This window comes from Ziziphus jujuba, chromosome 5, assembly GCF_031755915.1.
Source record: "Ziziphus jujuba cultivar Dongzao chromosome 5, ASM3175591v1".
Taxonomy (NCBI): Eukaryota; Viridiplantae; Streptophyta; class Magnoliopsida; order Rosales; family Rhamnaceae; genus Ziziphus; species Ziziphus jujuba.
Window position 1 is genome coordinate 21256470 of NC_083383.1, and position 18178 is coordinate 21274647.

Sequence of the window (18178 nt, forward strand, 5' to 3'; positions counted from 1 at the left end):
CCTCGAATGGTAGTTAGCATCTTTCAAGTTCCGTCTCTGATCATCAGGCTATTTGTTTAGCATTACAGAGTAGTGACCAGCTAAATATACGACCAAGAAAACGTTTTCATTTTGAATTTGTATGGATAGGGGAGACTGAGTGTGCAAATATAATTGAGGAGGAATGGAATTCTATTTTTAGTAGGATTATTTCCATATAGGATATTATTATGAAGATATGCAGCTGTGCTACAAAATTGATGAGATGGAATAAGTATACTTTTAATCATATTAAACTACATCTCGGTCATTGTTACCCATCCTTATCATAGCTTTAATCTAAACCACCAATTGAGGATAACATACGACAACTTCACCATATGGAACATGAAATTAGCAGCTTACTTGATAAGGAGAAGTCCAAATGGCAACAACATTCATAAATGTCCTGGCTACATGAAGGGGATCGAAATACCAGGTGTTTCCACAACCATGGGAATACTCATCGACATAGAAATATGATCAAAGGTATCATGGATTCTAGTTATTCATGGACTACTGACCAACAGCTTGTCAATGGGATTTTCATGGATTATTTTATTACTCTATTTTCATTAAAAGGACTCATATTTATAGTGATCTAAGTTTCGTCATTTGTGGATGAGTTATGGACTCCATGAATGCAAACCTATGTAAACTATTTACTGCAGATGAAATAAAGACCAGTTTATTCCAAATGCATCTTTTAAAAGCCCTAGAATGTGATGGTTTCCCTATCTTGTTTTATTAAAATTATTGGTCTTCAATTGGTGCAATAGTAATTGAGGTGTGTCTATGGATTCTCAATGATGATGTGGATATGGGAAATATTAACTGCACTCTAATTGCAGTAGTTCCTAAAGTTAGTGAGTCCTCCCATGTTACTGATTTTCGACAAATAAGCTTGTGAATAAACTAAAGTTGATTTCTAAAATCATTGTGAATAGACTAAAGCTATTTCAACCTTTGCTTATTTCGGAGGAGCAGAATGCTTTTGTGCCAGGAAGACATATTACAAATAATGTTTTGGTCGCTTTTGAACACATGCATTTTATTGGTAAGACACGTTTGGGTCCAAAGGATCTCATGCAATTAAGCTAGATATGAGTAAGGCTTACGATCTAGTTGAATAGGACTTTTTAAGGTGGTTGATGCATGAAATGAGGTTTGACTTTAAGTGCATAAACTTGGTCATGCGGTGTGTATTTGGTGTTTCATACTCACTATTTATAAATGGTAGGCAACATGGTTTTTTTCAAGCCTGTTTGTGGATTACATCAAGGTGACTTGTTATCCCCCTATCTCTTCCTATTGGTTTCTGAGGGTTTGTCTATTTTACTATGGAGATCACTATCTTCAAATGAGTTTGTCAATTGCTCCCACTTCTCCAACCATTTCTCACTTGTTTGTCGCTGATGATACAATCTTGTTTACCTATGCTACTGACACTGACTCTCAACAAATCCTAACAATGCTCGAGCTATATGAACAAGCATCTGGTAGAAAATCAATATGCAGAAGACAATGGTAATGTTCAATATGCAGAAGACGATGGTAATGTTTAGTCCTAAAACTTCCCAGTCAATTCAAAATTTTGTCCATCAATCCTTTCAAATTCAAGGCACTACTGGACATGACACATACCTTGGCTTACTTTCTTTTGTTGGCAGAAGGAAAGTTGAGCTTTTTCAGTCTATCAAAGAACAGGTATGGCATAAAATTGAAGTTTGGAATGGGAAATTGTTGTCTAGGGGAGGAAAGGAGATTCTTCTTAAAGCTGTTGCATAGTCTATACCAACTTATACCACGAGCTAGTTCAAATTACCAAAAAAATTAGTTGAAGATTTAACAGGTCTAATGACTCGTTTCTGGTGGGGTTCTTATGGTGGTAAGTGAGGTATATCTTGGAAAAGTTGGTTAAAGCTTACACAACCAAAAGTAATGGGTGGCCTGGGTTTTCGGTCTTTAGATGAATTTATGTTAGGCCAAAAATATTGATAATTTTATGCCATATTTATAATTTAATGTTTGTTAGTTTGTGTTAATTTATTATGGAAAAATACTTAATTATCTATTTTTCTTAATCTGGGTGGAGGAAGAATTACAAGAAAACAACCATAAAAATTGATTCCTCGGGTCGAATTATGGTCGAAAGCAAGAATAGAGCTCAAACGGACCAAACATTAAAAAGATTCCAAAAAGATTCCTTAAAGATTCCATAAAGATTTATCGGAATTTCATGATGGAAGTAGATGTCATATGAATCCTTACAATCTGATGATTTTAAATATCACATTAGTATTGGAATTTGAGGTGTGAGCAAAAAGATATCATCATTTTAAGTTTGGAATTTATGAAAATGAATATTCTAGTTAAATCTCCACCATTGATAGATGAAATCAAGGCAATCCAAGGGCTAGGATCAGGACAAGTGGCGATAGTTGGTTAATTTATCATTAATGAGACACATGTCACGTCACATGCTTCATTAAGGTAAATTAGACTAATTAACTATTTTTTTTAGAAGGAATTAGAGAAAATGAAAGTAGTGGAGAGCAAGTAATATCAAGTTTCTTTTTCACACATGAAATTCATCCAACCCTTTTAATAGCTTAAAAAAGGTATCTTGTAAGACTCTCACATTGAAAATAAAGAGAGAAAAAGATTGCCAATATTTTATATATATAGCCCCCACTTCATTGAAGGAAGATATATAACTTTAGAGAGTTATTTAAGAGCTTTTAGGAGGCTTGAAAAGAAACAAACTAAAATTTGGGAGTTTCTTAAATTCTCTTAAGGATTCTAAGGTTTTAAAGTCTTAGAGTTTTAGGAAATCAATTGGAGAGCTTAAAGAAGGCATAGACATGGCTTGCTTGGAGAAAAAGGCCACGACTTGGAGAGCTTTTGAAGGATTTCTTTAATAGTTTTTATTCTCTACTCTTATCTCTTTAATTGTGAATCTTATTGTTTTTAATAATTATAAATGTTGAATTTATTTTTGCCATGAACTAATTTTCATAGCTAGGGCGATAATTTAGCCCTAACTATGAAGGTTTAATTACCTTAATATATGTTGAATTTTATTTAATTAGAAATATGTTTTGTTAATAAATCATTAGTATGTTTAATGCTTTCATAGGCCAGAAAGAATGAATGATTTTAATAATATTTGAGCTTGGAAAATGATAATATTATGGATCTACAATGATTTACATGAATGCATAATTGATTAAAAAATAGCTATGTCTCATGCCATATTATTTGCTTAATCTATGCTTAATGAATTTGCATGATTTAATTTATAGGCCAGAAGAAATAAATTAGGTTATGTGAATATTATCACTTGTGAGTGGAAACTACTTTTGATTAATTTTGTGATTAAATATGGTTAACATAATTATTAGTTAATTAAATTCACATATTTACGTAATTAAATTGGAATATTTAGTGGTGAAATCAAATGTGTTAGTATTTATAATTATTAAATTTACTCTCTCTTTAATTGAAGTTGATCTAATTTTAATTGATTGCTTTTGTTTAGTTTAGTTTATTTATTTTCAATTGCCATCCTAATTTTTAGTTCAAATATTATCAAAACCTAATTATTTTTGGTGCTTAATTCTTAATCCCTTAGGTACTAGAATCCTATTTTTCCACTCCATTTGAAGGAAAAAAATATACAAGTTTAGAGAGTTATTTAGGAGGCTTAAATAGAAACAAACCAAATTTTGGAAGTTTTTAAAGTTCTTTTAAGGGTTCTAGGGTTTTAAATTTTAGAATTTTGTGAGATCAATTGGAGAGCTTGGAGAAGGCATAGAGACGTGGACTTACTTGGAGAAGAAGGTTGTGATTTGTAGAGTTCTTGAAGGAGAATTTCTTCAATGGTTTTTATTCTCTTCTCTTTTCTCTTTAATTGTGAATTTTATTATTTTTAATAATTATGGATGTTGAATTTATTTTTTCCATGAACTAATTTTCATAGCTAGGGCTATGATGTAGCCCTAACTATGAATGTTTAATTACTTTAATATATATTGAGTTTTATTTAATTACTAATATGTTTTGTTAATAAATCAGGTATGCTTAATGCTTTCATAGACCGGAAGGAATGAATAATTTTAATAATATTTGAGCTTGAAAAATGATAATATTATGGATATACAATGATTTACATGATTGCATAATTGATTGGAAAATAGCTATGTCTCATGTCATATTATTTGCTTAATCTATGCTTAATGAATTTGCATGATTTAATTTATAGGCTGGAAGGAATAATTTAGGTAATGTGAGTATTATCAATTGTGAGTGGAAACTACTTTTAATTAATTTTGTGATTAAGTGTGGTTAACAAAATTACTAGTTAATTAAATTCATATATTTAAGTAATCAAATTAGAATATTTAGTGGTGAAATTAAATGTCATAGTATTTATAATTATTAATTTCACTCTCTCTTTACTTGAAATTGATCTAATTTAATTGATTGGTTTTGTTTAATTTAGTTTATTTATTTTCAATTGCCATATCAATTTTTAGTTCAAATATTATCAAAACCTAATTATATTTGGTGCTTAATTCTTAATCCTTTGGTTACGAAAACCTTATTTTTCCACTTTATTACTTGAAAACAATTCATATATTGGCAAGTTGATTTTACACATCAAAGACCATTTTACATGGAAACATAAATAAAATGGTGTGTATACAGTTAGGACTGGCTATTGGGAAGCTAGTAAGATGGAGGTTGGAAGCCAAATCAGTGGACCAAGTGACTCTCACACTGGTACATGGTGGAAAGCCCTTTGGTGATTAACTATTTCTAACAAAGTGAAAATGTTGATGTGGCGTGCATGTAATGATGCCATTCCTTGTTTGTCTTTACTAGCTTCATGTCACATCACAAATACTAGAGAGTGCCTAATATGTTTTAAAGAGGGGGGGGGGGGGGGGGGGGGGGGGGCAGAGAATACACTACATGCCTTCTGGAGTTTTGTGAATGCATTTCAGATATGGAAGCATTTCGATTTTTACAAGGAACTTAAGAGTGGGGTCTATAATTCTTCCTCTACTTTGTGTTATCATGTCTTTAAACAACTTTCAGAATTTCAAAGAGAGAGATTTTCATGGACATATTGCTGTTGATGGAATAACAGAAATGCTCTCTTACACAGTAACTTCGTTAAATCAGATGTTCAGATGTTGGACTCTATTTCACCTTTGCATGTGGAGTTTAAGGAAGCTATGCAAGGTAATAATACTCAACGCCCAAACAGACAAAACCAGCACTTGCAACAACCACAAGGAGACAATTTTAAAATAAACGTAGATGCCTATTTTCAAGTGGGTAATTCCAAGATTGGAATTGGTGTAGTTGTGAGGAATTCTCCTGGTGAGCTTATGGGAGCTTTGGCAAAACCTTTTGAGGCTTCCTGGTTAGTTCAATATTCAGAACTCACTATCATTCATGAGGCAATCTATTCTTGTATGGAGGCAAGTTTCCTTCATGGATAAATTGTAATTGACTGTATTAAAGCTATGCTTGCTGTGAACTCTGCTACTCCAGGCAACCATTTGGACCCAAATTGTTTCTTGATAGAAAGGTTACAGGTGGTGTTTGTTACATGGGACTGGCCAGGACCGGATGGGTTAGAGTCCCAATCTGGTGTTTGGGAAGGAAAATGAAGGATGGGACACACTTATCCCGTTAATCAAATTATCCGAAACGAAGGGGACAAAACTGGCCCACCAAAACACCTGGGTCACTTTTGTCCTGCCCTCTTTCGATGCTTTCAACCTCTCAGCCTCTCACACCCGTTCGCCACTTCTTTTCAGTTTAAAGCCACAATTCTTGACCTCGAAGACATTTCCTACCAGCACGCCAGCCACACAGCTGTCAAAGCTAACCCTAACTCTGCCGCCGGCAAAACCCATTTCAACCTCAAGATTGTCTCCCCGAAATTCGAAGGCCTGAACCTCGTGAAATGGCATTGTTTGGTCTACGACGCCTTGGCTGACGAGCTCCAATCTGGACTCCACGCCCTTTCTATCGTCGCCAAGACTCCTCAAGAGCTCGAATCTCAACCCAAACGTCGACCAGAGTAAAATCCAAAACTGGGTTTTTTTTTGTCACTGTGAGTGGCCGATATCTTTGCTTAATTTGTGGTTTATTTTTTTTATTTATTTTTTAATTATTAAATTTGTAATCGTATATCTTTGCGTATTTCAGCAACCGGCCTTTTCTCCCAACTCCGAAATTCCAGCATTTCATTTCTTTTTCCCTTGCCTCATTGCCCACTCTTCCACCCTGCTGATCCCCAAGGCCAGTGACCGTATCTAACAGGTAATTCTTCATTCCCAATACTCTCTCTCTCTTTTGCTTGTTTCTTGTTGACCAAATGGACGTGTAACTAACTCTCTGATCTGGGCCTTTTGTTTCTTTTTTCCTTTGATTCCACTTCCTGTCTGTATTTGGATTTCGATGTCTTTGAGACCCTAGTGATGCTCTTTTTTGTTGTTTAGTGTCCTTAAGACATGAGTTACCCCTGCTTCCCGACGGGAAAACTGTAAAGATAAGAAAGAAAATGTCATATGTGAAACTACAAAACTGTTATAGAAATTGTTATTGTGATGTGACAAAGATATATTGATAAAACCACAGTTAGAATTGTAGAGACTAGATTGGTCGAGACTTGTCCTATATCAGAACCTCATTTTTATTGTTGGAAAGGCCTTTTTTAATTAAAAGTGTTTGAAATCTCATCAAACAGATTTATAAGAAGTTTCAGATAAAAAAGCCACACCAAGACATAAATTTAATGAGAAATTGTCTAATTTCAGTACGTTAAATCCAAAAGTCAACTCCTCAGGTTCTATTCAGGAAAACAGGACTGTGTTCCAATGGCTATGATATTATAAAGAATAGAATTGTAGAAAGCAAACAAAATAAGTATTCTAGCACGCTTTGTGTTATATATATAGATTGGCTATAATATCAACATGAGACCCTTTAACAATTTCTACGAGACAGCTTTCTATTTAGTCATTCTCTCAAGAATGGTTGAAATTATGACAATGCAACATCAACCTTTTTAGATTGCTTTTATTTATTACTAGTTTAGACGCTTTTACTGATTTTTCTAACATGATGAAAAATTCTTCTGAATGATCTAACATGTCTAATGCAAACTTGTAAAGATCTGGTTTGTGTAATTGGTTTTTGTTTTGGATTGTCATTGGTGGTTGTTTTGAATCAGTTTGAGGTTGTTGGTTTGTAATAATTGGGTGTGTTACGCCAAGTAGATAGATAGATAGATAGATAGATTGATAGATAGATACAAGCAGATAGATACAAAATGAAGCATACTGAATGAACACATTAGACAGATCATCTGGTGAATCCCTGTGATGAGCTGCAATTGCTCCTGATCTCTTAGCTATTAAATTCAGATGGCATTCCTAGTTGCAAGGTTTAGAAAGCAAAGAAAGAAACCCAGATTAGGAGACTAAATATGAAACATGGGTTTTGTCTTCTCTAATAAAAAATGGATAAGCTTTTTATTTTTATTTTTATTTTTTTTCCTTTTTAACCTTGTAGAGTGATCTTGCTCTGCCAAATACAAAATCAACTCTGCCTTGGATGAAACACTTGTAGAAAAGGTGTGTTCCACTTTCATCTAAAAGCGTATCTTGCTTCCCCAAAACCCTTGCTTTATAGAACATTGCTTTATCACCTGCAATTCTCAAGGCTACTGCTTGGTTGCCTTGTCCTCTGCGAACTGGAACTGCAGAATTCTGCAAACACCCCACACCATGAAATTATGTATCAAATAATTTGCATTTGAAAGTTTGATCTTATTGTTTTTTGGAGGGAAGGACTTAGGAAAGATGTTTAAGTACCTCGAAAGTGATTCTAGTTGCACAGAAATAATCCGACTCTACGGTTACAGATGCTGAGTTATATGTTCCCAGTGCAATACCATATTGATTTTTATCTGATGCCAAGTCATGCCATGTAAGTATAGTTCTGGATGTATGATTCATTTGTCCTATGAATGATATATATGGCTTCGTATTTGTCGTCTAAGAAACTATATTAAATAATAATAACAAAAAGATTCAATATTTTTTTTTATTTACTTTGTTAACAGTCAACAATAAGTTACACCATCAAAGTGCTAATCCTGATTCCTAGGAAAATGGCTTGCCTAAAATTCCTCACCATAAAACACCTCAACTCAAAGAAATTTAAAATATACACCCAATAACTATTTTTGGTATCCACGTTACTTGCAAGAAACCTAAGATAAAATTTGTTATTAAGCCAAAACACAAAAGCACCATGTGAAGTCCAGTAGGACCTTCTTCACATGCTTCTCTCATCACAAGCACCATGCTTTCCAAAGCAAAAACTAAACTGCAATTCCACATTCCAAATTTGTTCAAAATTGTCATCTAAGTACCAAAAATAATATTAAAATAAGCCATAGTGAAAGTTAGAGAGAACACCAGAAAAACAAAAAGGATGATTAAGAAGAAGGTGTATAACAAAAAGCTGAACTATTTTATATCTAATTAAGCAAGAGCAGGAACTGCCAAGTTTGTATCGTGTTGGTGACATATAAGAAGATTGAGGTTACAAAACAGCTTAGCCATTTGCATAAAACATTTGATGTTTTGTAACATAAGCAGTTAGCATATAGTTGTGGTCGACCGCAAAAGGTAGGTTAAGAAATGAGGCTGTACAGTAATGGAAGTAGTGACCAAATTTATTTACTTCGAGTCCCATCAGTGTGTTTCTTACATATTCTTCAATTTTATTCCTCGGCACAGAAAAACCAACCCCTTCATCGAGTAAGATTCGATAAACCTCCCATTCACGATCTTGGATCATGTGTCTAGCTATCTCAACCTGTGAAAAGAAAGTGTGTGCGTATATATATATATATATATATATATATATATATATATATATGTATATATATTTCATATATATAGACCTGTATGTTCCAGGAAGAATGTAGATTTTCACCCTTTGTGTGTTATGTTCTGGAACCATATCAATAGCACCTTGAATTGTACTAAAATTTCCTCCTCCATTTGTGTCAACCACAATAACATGGCTTAATTTGAATTCAATTGCTTCTCATATAAGATGTTTTTAATGCCACTCTTGGATTCCACGCAAATGTATATATGTTTTTAAAATTCTTACGAAGCAAGGAAATAAATAAGAATAAAGTGGAATGGTATAATAATTCCAAATGTACATAAAAGAAGTCGGTCAACACAAAAGTCGGTCAACATAAAAATGCATAATGCATTAATTGGTTGAATATTTGCAAACACCATTTTTGGTCTTCAATACTTAATTTGTTTTTTATCCTAACCAAAATATGATATTAAGAAGTTATAAGTACACTATCAAAACAAACTATATAAAGTTTTATTCTAAATTTATATTTTTATTCCCATTTAAAGTTATTTTTAAGCATATTTATTAATTAAATCTATTTCAAATAACTTCTTTATATAATTCATTTTTTGTCTTTAATTATATACAACATATATTTTTCTCCATCTAACTCATACTTCACCATAAGTTTGGGTTACAACACAATGATTATCCAAATTATAAAAGCTCAAAAAGTTGTATTTAGTTTTTGCAATAATTATAATTTTTATTTATTTTTTATTTTTTATTTTTGTAATTTACCAATGTTGTTTGAAAACTATTTCATTGGCTCCATCATTAATAATAATAAAAAAAAAATTTGATGATATATATATATATATATTGAGTTTGAAGAGTTTAAAAATACTTAAATCCACCTTTTATTTTGACCTTCCAAATACATATAATGTTTATTGTGAATGCTAATATATAAATATATTATTTATGGAAGATTTTTGTTTTCTGTATTTATTCAATTGTATTGGCAATAGCAGCTCAATTTATTGTATTTCTTATAATTTTTTTTATTTGTTGTTTTTTTTTCTTTTTTGTAGAGATGGATGGAAGAAAATTAGTTGTGATTCAATCTTTTTGTTGGGGCTTTATGTTTATCTTTTTTATGTACATGTATGTAGCGTGGCAAAGGAGAAATGAAAGAGGTGTTAGGAATAGAATAACTAGGAATACCGAATTGCGTACATCTTTTATAGATAGTTTGTTGGACAATGATGTCACTTGTATTAGTCAATTGAGGATGGATAGGAGAACATTTGTTATTTTATGTCGGTTATTATGCCAGGATGGATATGTGAAAAGAGATGGTACTGTTACATTGGAAGAGCAAGTGTGCATATTTTTGCACATAATTGCTCATCATACAAAAAACCGTACAATTATCAGTCGATTCTATAGATCAGGGGAGATAATTAGTAGATATTTCAATTCAGTATTGAATGGGGTGTTGCGCTTACATTCCATTTTGTTGAGGCATCCTGAACCTGTGTTGGATAATTGCTCAGATGATAGATGGAAAATGTTTAAGGTACGTATGTGGACTAGTTTGGTTATTAATTTTATAGTTAGATGACTTGTAGCATTATCTGACGTTAGTAAAATTGTTTGTGTCGTAGAATTGTTTGGGAGCATTAGATGGAACTTATATTAAGGTGAAAGTACTTGAAATCGATAAGCCAAGATATCGAACAAGAAAGGGTGAGATCGCAACAAATATCTTAGGTGTATGTAACCCGAATATGGAATTTATATTTGTATTACCGGGTTGGGAAGGCTCCGCTTCTGATTCCAGAGTACTTCGAGATGCAATAAGTAGGCCAAATGGACTAAAAGTACCAACCTGTAAGACCAATCCTTAAATATTTCATCGAGTGGATTAACATTACATAAACTAATAGGAGATATTTTTCTGTGTTAGGTTGTTATTACTTAGTGGATGCTGGTTACACAAATGGTGAAGGATTTCTTGCACCATATAGGGGAACAAGATATCACCTTTCCGAATGGAGAGATAGTTTAGCACCCATAAATCATTAAGAGTATTTCAACATGAAGCATGCATCAGCTAGGAATATCATAGAAAGATGCTTTGGGGTTCTAAAAATGCGATGGGCAATTTTAAGAAGTCCATCTTTCTACCCAATTGCAACACAAATCAAAACTATTACTGCATGTTGTCTGATACATAATCTGATTAGAAGAGAAATGACACTCGATCCTGGAGAAGTCGAATATGATAGGATGGAAAATGTGGACATTAATGAAGAGGAGGACATTATAGGATCAATTGCTTCCTCAGATCGATGGACGAATTGGAGAGATGAGTTAGCTAAGCAAATGTTTGGTGAGTGGAGAGGTCATCATGATTAGTAGTTAATGGTTATGTAAAAAATTATGCTCTAACTGCTTATTTAATATTGTTTGTTAAATCTTTTGGATAATATGTATGAAGGCAAACTTATATTATATTAAGTACAACATTTGAGATTTATTGTTATTTTGGTTGCATCTTGTTTTGATAATGTTGGAATTATGAAATGTTTACTTGAATAGCAATGGAAGCTGGAGGAAGCAGTAACGATAATAGGTGGGGTGAATCTAGGCGTACATGGAGTAGAGGTGAGGAAGAAGCTTTGCTAGTTCTTTTAGATGAAGCTGTAGCTAGTGGGCAACGTTGTGACACGGGAGCATTTAAACCTGGTACACTTAATATGATTGAGCGGCAACTGGCTGAAATGTGTCCTAACTCGGGATTGCGAGCAACTCCACATATTGAATCGAAGTTAAAAAAGTGGAAGAAGCAATATGGCATCATATACGACATGCTGAACAAAAGTGGATTTGGATGGAATGACACTCTTAAATGTGTGGAGATTGACAGTGACGATGCTTGGAAAGCATATGTGCAGGTTTTGACTTTGTTAGGAAAAATACCTTTATTGAATTTTGTGTTTCTTATCTTAAATATATAATGTTTTTACTAAATGATGGCTTTTTTTATTTTAGAGTAATCCAAGTGCAAAAAGTTGGAGAGATAAACCTTTTCCGATATATGAGAGGCTTGCTAATATTTTTGGGAAGGATCGGGCAACAGGACATGGAGCACAAACTCCAATTGATTTAGTTAATGATATCAATATGGAGCCTGATAATGACCAATTTGATGATGTGGGTTCTCCAATGTCTATGAATCAAACACATAGTCAACTGCCCACACAATCCCAATTAAGAGGTAAGAGGAAAGCTCAATCGAAAGATGTTGACATCGTTAGCGGGTTAAACAATGTAGCAGATAAGTTTATTGATAAATTGGCTACACAGTTAGACAAGTTGGAAAAGTCTGATATCAACTATCCACAATACTTAGCTATGGAGCTTGACAGGTTAGGATTCCCTATTACTGACAATCTCAAAATCTCTAAGGCAATGAGATCGGATCCATCGAACGTTGAGGTTTTCAAGATTATTAAAACCGATGCGCAGAAGATTGAATTTGCTCGTGGATTTTTGGATAACTAAATTAGTATTGTTGTGGATTATATAATTATGGATATGTATGAGAGGATGACAACTATGAACATTTGGAATTGAAACTTATGGACATATATTGTAACGTATTGAATGTTGGTTTCTAATTATGCATGTACGGATAATTTTATTATTATGTGTTATGTTTTAGAATATTAACATGCACTTTATTGATTTGGTTAGTTGTTATTTTGTTTAATAATATTACTATATTATATTGTCATTTATTATTATATGCAGGAATATTGAATGGCAAAGAGAAGGGTTTATGTTGTGTTTAAAGGTAGACAACCAGGGATATATAATTCTTGGTCTGAATGTCATCAACAAGTGCATGGATTTACAAATAATTTATATCAAGCCTATAATACAATTGAAGAAGCTGAAATTGCATATGTTGAGTTTGTAGAACAAACAATGAGGAATCGTAATGAAGCAAATCCAATACAAAATACCACTACCGTACATACACGTGCTCAATTTCACAACGAGTGGGGTAATGGTTTTGTATTAGGTTGTTTATTTGGCTTACTATCAATGAGTTTATTTACTTATTTCTTATATAATTAGATTATCCTTGTAAAATCCAATATATATATACGGATGTCATACTTGTTAAAAGTGCAACTACATGTGACATTTATTTATATATCTATATATCTATATGTATGAATTGAAGATGGATATTTTTATGCTATTAACAAGTTCTTAATTAAATATTATGTCAATTTTTTTTATTTGTATTTAATTATTATTCATGATTAGTAATTTTATTTAATTGGTTTTGAAAACAATATTTTAAGTAGTTTATGGGTGTTAAAAAAAAAATTACAAATGTATTATAAATATCATTAAATTATTTTTATTATTAATTAATTGAACATATAAATATCTATACAAAACATATTAAATATAAGTAATAATAAAACTTTAATTAAATATAATATTTAATTTTTTTGTAAATATAAATATAATTTTAAATCTTTTCATATATAACAAAATAAATACTATAATTATAAAATAATCCAATCCAGTCCGATCCTGTACCAAACATGGGACAACTAGTCTAACATTCAGTCCAGAACTATACCAAACACAGTACTGCACTATTCGATCCTGTCCGATCCTGTCCGATCTGAACCTATCCTGTCCGATCCCGTCCAATCCGGATCTATCCTGCTTACCAAACGCCCCCACAAGAGTTGTTTTCGAATTGCCCAAGCCTTGTATGTTCTTTTGAGTCTAGAGAGAAAAACGGGCTCACTGTATTGCAAAATATGCTACAGATCTCTTTGGTTTTGAGTCCTGGTTTGAAGATGGTCTATAATGGCTTACTAATTTACTTTGTGCTGATATGTTTAATTCGTTTTCATAATATATGAAATCTTTACTTTGTTTCCCAAAAAAAAAAAAAAAGAGTTAGGTACAATGAAAGAGAAATAAAAACAAAAAAATAAAAATACGAAAAACCATCATTGTTTTTTTTTTCAAATTTTATTGTTTACTAAATTGACGTACAAAAATCATTCTACGATAATCTTTCAGCTTATAGAAAAAAAGATATGTCACGGTATGTTATACTTTTATAATCCAAATATATTTTGAACAAACAAATATAATTAAATCGTCTTTACCAGAAATAATTTAATAATATTCAAATTTTTTTTTGACAAATAAACAATAAAGTAAACCGGGCCCACCAATTTCCATGATCCACCAACATAAAAGCCGAAACGTGGGAACGTTCTGAAGCTGCCACGCACCAACACAGGTCCTCACAGAGCCATCAAACGTGTTGAACTCAAAATTAACCAAAATCCATTACATCTTTGGCTCATCTTCCCCATTCTACCTCCGGCAAATTACTGAAACCCAAAATAGAAGAGGGAGTTCAATTTTATGGAGGAGATAAGATCGTCGGAGTCGCCCCCGGAAACTCACAGCCCCGGCACTGGAGCAGCTAACCCAGCTGTGGGAAGTTCAAAGAAAGGAGAAACTTCGATGGCGTCACGGATGAAGAAAGACTGCTTGGCATTCTTGGTTTCGGTGCAGGAGGGTTTTGAGTACGTGAAGGCCTTCTTTGTTGGTCAGGTAAAAACACACACACACACACACACACACACACACACACACACACACCCACACACATACACACACACACATATAATTTTGCCATATAGAAATGAGACACATCCCCAAATTTTGGCAGTTAAAAAAAAAAAAAAAAGAAAAAAAAATTGCATTCTGTTATATTTTTCCTTGAGTTATGTCCGACCAATATTGGCATGATGTGTGCCATCCACGAACCACTTTATGTTGGAAGACAGTCTTATAGAAGGGTTGTATGCGTGTATGTATAGATAAAGAAATGTGGGATCCCTTTTTTTTTTTTTTTTTTTTTTTTTCTCTGAAATAAAATTATGCTAATAATTGTATTTTAGCTTTTGAAACTTTTTATTTGGGCAATTTCCTCCCAAATTAACTTTAGTGCACTTTCGCCCTTACATTATTTTTTAGTCTAACTTTTAGTGATGGAATTCAAAATGGAACAGATGACTGTCCCGCGAAACTAAATCTTCCATTTTCTAAGACGAAGTAAAGGAATATTTCTAAGCAGCCAAAGCCAAGAGCAAGCAGGAGTAGTCCTATCTGCTAGAAGGATTCGATAAAGAGAATGTGAGTGGGCAGGAGATCAATAGACACATAAAGAGAAGAGCAAAAGGAGTATAGTATTAAGTACAATGCACATCAATAGAAAATAATTTAAGTCAAAGTGCAAAAAAAAAGACAAAAAATTAGGAATGAAGTGCATCGATGGTTATAATTTAGGAATTAATATAGCTAATAACCTTTGCTAATATTGAAGATGAGAAATTTAAAGTCGGGTTATTATTGCTTGAGAGAAACAATAGTTTATCATTTTGACTGTTGAATATCCCTCTAAAAATAAATGTCGGAATTTTGAACTTTGTATTTTATTTTTGAATTAATAAACATTTGTCGGATTGGATTTATATATATCAGGCTAAGAAGATGACAGCAAAGAGCGAGGAGGAAGCAGCACGAGCTGACTTACAAGCTTCTAAGATGCAGGCTGAAGCTGCTGATGCTGCTGAGGATGTAAAGACCAGACTCTCCAAGTCTGCTTGAATTTTTTCTTGTTATTATGCGTGTAGCTTATTTTCTTCCACTTTAAAAACAAACAAACAAAAAAATGGTTTTGGGGCTTTTATTTTGTTTTACTTATTTATTTATTTATTTTTCATTTTACTTTCTTTGAATTCGACGTCTTAGAAAGAAGGACTATTTATGTTTGGTCAATTAAGATCCGATTATACTGACCCAAACTTAATAATTTTTTCGATCCATCTAAAAACTTAATAATATTTTAAAAAAATTTTAGGACATGACCCATATTTTAATCTTTGAAGTAAGAATGATATTAATTTTTAGCTAAAGTCAAATATTAATTTTATTTAGCTGATTGTTCAGCTTTTTCCAAATCTTAACTAGCAGGGCTATAATCGAAACTAACCAGTGTTTTTAATAAAGGTTAGTCGATTTTTAAAGTTTTGTGATTTAGGTTATTAACTTTTAAAATACCAATTTGGGTTTTTAATTTTTTAATTTATTACAAATTAATTTAGTTCTTAATTTGGTCAAATAGATGGGTAATAATTCTGTCCACATGATTGTTTTCTTTTTCTTGATCACCATCTTAATTTATAGATGGAAAAGTTATCAATGCATTTTGTCAAATTTAATACTGAACCATTGAGTAACAAATTGAAAAAAATTAAGAGACTAAATTTCTATTTTTAAAAGTTTGATGTTCAAATTGCACAATTTTAAAAGTTAAAAAATCAAAGTGCAATTACCAATTAAAAAAATTAATACTTTGACAAAATATAGAGCTAAATCGATCTAATGGGGTGTTTGGTAAAAGAAAAAGTATTGAAAGAATCAATTTTTTGGTATTCAGTTTCTTGAGTTTTCTTGATATTTTTTTTTTATAGTGTTGGTTAATTATTAAAAAATAAATAAATTTACAAGTAATTAAATAAATTTATACATTAAAATTAAAGGATAAAATTGTATTTAAAAAAATTTTCTGAGGGAATTTTAGAATGACACATCTTTAGTAGGATTTACTTTCCCTATCAGTTTCCCACATTATGAGATTTATTTTTTACTGGGATCCATAAATTTCTTTTTTTTAAAAATTATCCGAACAAGAAAAAATTTCACTTTTGTAGGAAATTTTAGATAATTTCACTTTTATAGAGAATTTTAAATTTCCACTAATTTTATCACTAACCAACACCCTATAAATATCCATATTCTAAAAAAAGAAAGAAAGCAAACATTAAAAAGGGGAAACTTCTACACAGACAAAACCACAAGTAGAGAGACCAATACCAGTATTTTATTTAATCTAATTCTCTTCCACTTCTACTTTATCCTTCTCTTTTCCTTTTTATTTGTCTATATCTTCGTCTTTTTTCTTTTTTTTTAGTTACGAAATTCTTATTAGATTTTCTTTTTCACTCTCAACTTGTGTGACTTTATCTCCGCTCATCTTAGTCTTTCTTTCTTTCTTTCTTTGTTTATTTATTGGGTGAAAACTTTGTTGTCATATATGGTTATATATACATGGGCTCTTTTATCTTGACTTCTTTTCTTGGTTGTTTTTTGGAGATTATGCATCATCGTAAATGGTTGGTTGGTATCAATGCTCAGGGGCATTTTTGGATAGATAAGGTAGGACGCTCCTATAGTTGAACAATGATGAGAATTTTGCTTGGGATCCAAATATTTTAAATTCTGTGTTTTATGGATGTCTGCCTATATTTTGGTTTTTAATGTTATTTGGTTTTGTTAGAATTTGAGCTTGTTTTAAGGTTGGCTACATGGATAATGTTGTTTTTGGTTTTGATGTTGCTGAAAGGTTTGAGTGTGAATGGGATTCCTTCGAAAGCTTTTAAAATTGTGCCTTTTTTTGTTAGCTCCAAAATTTGGATGGATAAAAGTTAACATTGATGGTGTTGCTTTAGGTTATCCTGGGATTGCAGGTTATGATGGTGTTTTTAGAATTGCTCGAGGCTTTGTTATAGGGTGTTTCTCCAAGACTCTTGTTGTCGCTTATGCTTATGAAGAAAAAATTTGGGTGGTTATTCTTTTGCTGCGGTTTGCTCAACAACTTTCTAAGATAAATTAATGGCTTGAGAGTGATTCAACTTATGCTGCTAAGTTGCTTCAAGATCGTTCAAGGGACGTTCCCTGGCCATTTTTGCCCAATTGGTCTACTTGCATTCAGTATATTTCTTCAATTCCTTTTCCTGTTTTTCATATTTTTTGTGAAAACAACACAGCGGCTAATGTTTTATCAAAAACATTATCTTCTGCTGCTGACTTTGGTCTATCTCTCTCCCTGCAAATTATATCAAAGCTCATTCTAATGATATATAAGGGTATATGACTTTTCGTTTTGTTGATTGCCTCGTACTCTTTTTCCCTTTTGGGGTTTTTCCAACTTTGGGTCTTTACTTATAAGGGTTTTGATGAGGCAAGGTTTCTATGTTGGGTTCTATCAAGACCCGTCCAAAATTTTTCACTGGAATCCTTGATAAGCCCTGATCCCAGGGAAATCCTACTGGACTTTCCA

At 32.3% G+C, this 18178-nt stretch overlaps 3 protein-coding genes across 3 annotated transcripts; 2 read left to right on the forward strand and 1 right to left on the reverse strand.

Annotated features, from left to right (window-relative positions):
* Positions 1–6556: 6556 nt before the first annotated feature.
* Positions 6557–10172, reverse strand: LOC125422941 (pectinesterase QRT1-like). Its single transcript, XM_060817295.1, has 6 exons — positions 10159–10172; positions 9002–9139; positions 7917–8097; positions 7608–7811; positions 7384–7475; positions 6557–6581 (listed from the first exon to the last, which is right to left on the reverse strand). Exons 1-6 carry the CDS (start codon positions 10170–10172, stop codon positions 6557–6559), a joined length of 654 nt encoding a protein of 217 aa, XP_060673278.1.
* A 1018-nt stretch (positions 10173–11190) lies between these two features.
* Positions 11191–12684, forward strand: LOC125422942 (uncharacterized). Its single transcript, XM_060817296.1, has 3 exons — positions 11191–11329; positions 11539–11894; positions 11992–12684. The coding sequence occupies exons 1-3, from the start codon at positions 11191–11193 to the stop codon at positions 12502–12504; spliced, it is 1008 nt and encodes a 335-aa protein (XP_060673279.1). The 3' UTR covers positions 12505–12684.
* A 1590-nt stretch (positions 12685–14274) lies between these two features.
* On the forward strand, positions 14275–15783 carry LOC107421335 (uncharacterized). Its single transcript, XM_016030559.4, has 2 exons — positions 14275–14604; positions 15538–15783. Exons 1-2 carry the CDS (start codon positions 14413–14415, stop codon positions 15661–15663), a joined length of 318 nt encoding a protein of 105 aa, XP_015886045.3. The 5' UTR covers positions 14275–14412; the 3' UTR covers positions 15664–15783.
* Positions 15784–18178: the final 2395 nt, after the last annotated feature.